This window comes from Boleophthalmus pectinirostris, unplaced genomic scaffold (genome assembly GCF_026225935.1).
Source record: "Boleophthalmus pectinirostris isolate CB_2022bp ecotype Guang Dong unplaced genomic scaffold, ASM2622593v1 HiC_scaffold_21, whole genome shotgun sequence".
Lineage (NCBI taxonomy): Eukaryota > Metazoa > Chordata > Actinopteri > Gobiiformes > Gobiidae > Boleophthalmus > Boleophthalmus pectinirostris.
In genome coordinates, this window is record NW_026571175.1 from 35,322,662 (window position 1) to 35,325,161 (window position 2,500).

Here is a 2,500-nt window from a genome sequence, read left to right on the forward strand (position 1 = left end):
TACACACACAGTACACACACAGTACATACACACAGTACACACACAGTACATACACAGTACACACACAGTACATACACAGTACACACACAGTACAGTACACACACAGTACACACACACACACAGTACACACACAGTACACACACAGTACACACACAGTACACACACAGTACACACACAGTACACACACAGTACATACACAGTACATACACAGTACATACACAGTACACACACAGTACACACACAGTACATACACAGTACATACACAGTACACACACAGTACACACACAGTACACACACAGTACACACACACATACATACACAGTACACACACAGTACATACACAGTACACACAGTACACACATACACAGTACATACACAGTACACACACACAGTACATACACAGTACACACACAGTACACACACAGTACACACACAGTACACACACAGTACACACACAGTACACACACAGTACACACACAGTACACACACAGTACATACACAGTACACACACAGTACATACACAGTACATACACAGTACATACACAGTACACACACAGTACATACACAGTACACACACAGTACATACACAGTACACACACAGTACATACACAGTACACACACAGTACACACACAGTACACACACAGTACACACACAGTACATACACAGTACATACACAGTACATACACACACACAGTACACACACAGTACACACACAGTACACATGTGTGTGTTAAACGTGGTGCTGGACTCACCCCCTGGGCCTCTGGGCTGCTGTTGAGTTTGGCCACCTGTCGGCGCAGCCTCTGACACTCCCTGTACTTCTCCTTGTAGTGTTCTGCAGCCATGTGCAGGCGCAGCTTCAGCTCCTCCACTTCCCTCTGCAGCTCCACCTCTGCCTCTGACACCACCAGGATACTGGGGAGGGCCTCTCCGCTGGGCCCCACAGCCTGGAACACAGAGGACCAGGTCAATGTACTTTCACACTGATAGTCAGTCGCCAAACGTTCCACTGGAACCAGAAGCTCTTAGGTCGGTTCATTTTCGTTGGTGTAAAAGCTTCAATCACACTTGGATCTGCACTAAATCAAGCAACTGAGACCACCTCTTTTATGAAGTCTTGGTCCACTTGATTTAGTGGTTCTAGGTTGTCTCCGCACCAAATGCCAAACTCTAGTGCGTCCCTTTGGTGTGAACACCAACTCAGGTCCAAACCAGAGACAGTAGGTCCAAACGAACTATTCCAAATGCATTATGGGAGGGGAGACTAATGATTTCATTTCCTGTTTCTGGTGAAGCGGTGAAGTGAGTGAAGAAAACGTGAGGGAAACATCAAACCGTGGCCGAACGTGGTCCACGTAACAGTAGAATGATCAAAGGAACCAGAACTGATTCAATGAGACATTTACAGTTTCATAAGTCGTGTGGACTTAGACCTGCACGGCTTCATCTGTGAGACGAACATCTGCTACTGGCAGATCCAACATGTCACCCTGTGTGTGCACCTCAGCGTCCCCGAGCCACCTGCAGTCGAACCTGCTGTGCAAGGAGCCTTAAATATATGTCAATCAGACCAATTTTGGTTGGTTTGTGGGAGTGAAAGGACCACACTGGGGTCATATGCTACAGAAGAACTACTTTATTGCCTGATGCGGACCAAATAATCAAACTAGCGGTGTGAAAGTGCCTTTACATACGTCTTTAAGGTCATATTTTATAGGAGAAGTTCTCACCAGTGTCTGTGTGTGTACACTGCTCCTCAGACGGTCCAGCTGGCTCTCGATGCGCTGGCACTCGGCCTGTGCTTCAGACAGACTCGCTCTGAGCTTGTCCGCCTCTACTCTGGCCCGGTACAGTTCGGTCATGGAGTGGTCCCGGGCGCTGGCCGAGTCTCTCAGCTCCGAGGCCAGAAGAGACGCCTGCTGCCTGGAGGCCTGCAGCTGCTCCTCAGCCTGACGGAGCTGCTCCCTCACGCGGGACAGCTCAGCCTGAACACAGCAGGAGGGCGAGGTCAGGAGAGGAACAGTGTATTAAAGAGTACGTCCATGTAGTTCCCTCGGCTTTTACCACTGGCATCATGATAATATCTGTAGTCCCCACCCTGAGGAGACCCATCTGACCTGAAGAGTCTGTACCTTATCCGTCTTGTGCTGCAGCAGCTCCTTCTCCAGCCCGTCCCTCTGAGCCACACACAGACGCAGCCGCTCCAGCTCCTCCTGGAACTGAGCGATGGTCACCTCCCTGTTCAGCTCCACGGCCTTCAGCATCTGCAGCTCCGCACTCAGCTTCGTGTTCTCCAGCTCCGTGCTGCGCAGGTGAGCCTACACGCAAACATGTTAAACACACAGATACACATGTTAAACACACATACACACATACATTAGCACCATACAGTGAGTGGTGAGAACAGCTGAAAAGGTGGTGGGCTCCTCACTCCCGAACCTGGACACCATCTACACTTCACATCTCCACACACCCCGGGAACTGCCTCTTCCACACTCT

The 2,500-nt window shown here is 49.7% G+C and overlaps 1 protein-coding gene across 1 annotated transcript in view; it reads right to left on the reverse strand.

Annotated features, from left to right (window-relative positions):
- The window catches only part of LOC110160382 (tax1-binding protein 1 homolog A-like), a 101,738-nt gene that overhangs the window by 24,359 nt on the left and 74,879 nt on the right, over positions 1–2,500 (reverse strand). Inside the window, exons 8-10 of the mRNA XM_055157022.1 lie at positions 2,134–2,319; positions 1,732–1,986; positions 754–948 (exon numbers count right to left, since the gene is read on the reverse strand). Of these exons, the coding sequence (XP_055012997.1) occupies positions 754–948; positions 1,732–1,986; positions 2,134–2,319 (636 nt within the window). The remainder of the gene's footprint in view (positions 1–753; positions 949–1,731; positions 1,987–2,133; positions 2,320–2,500) is intronic.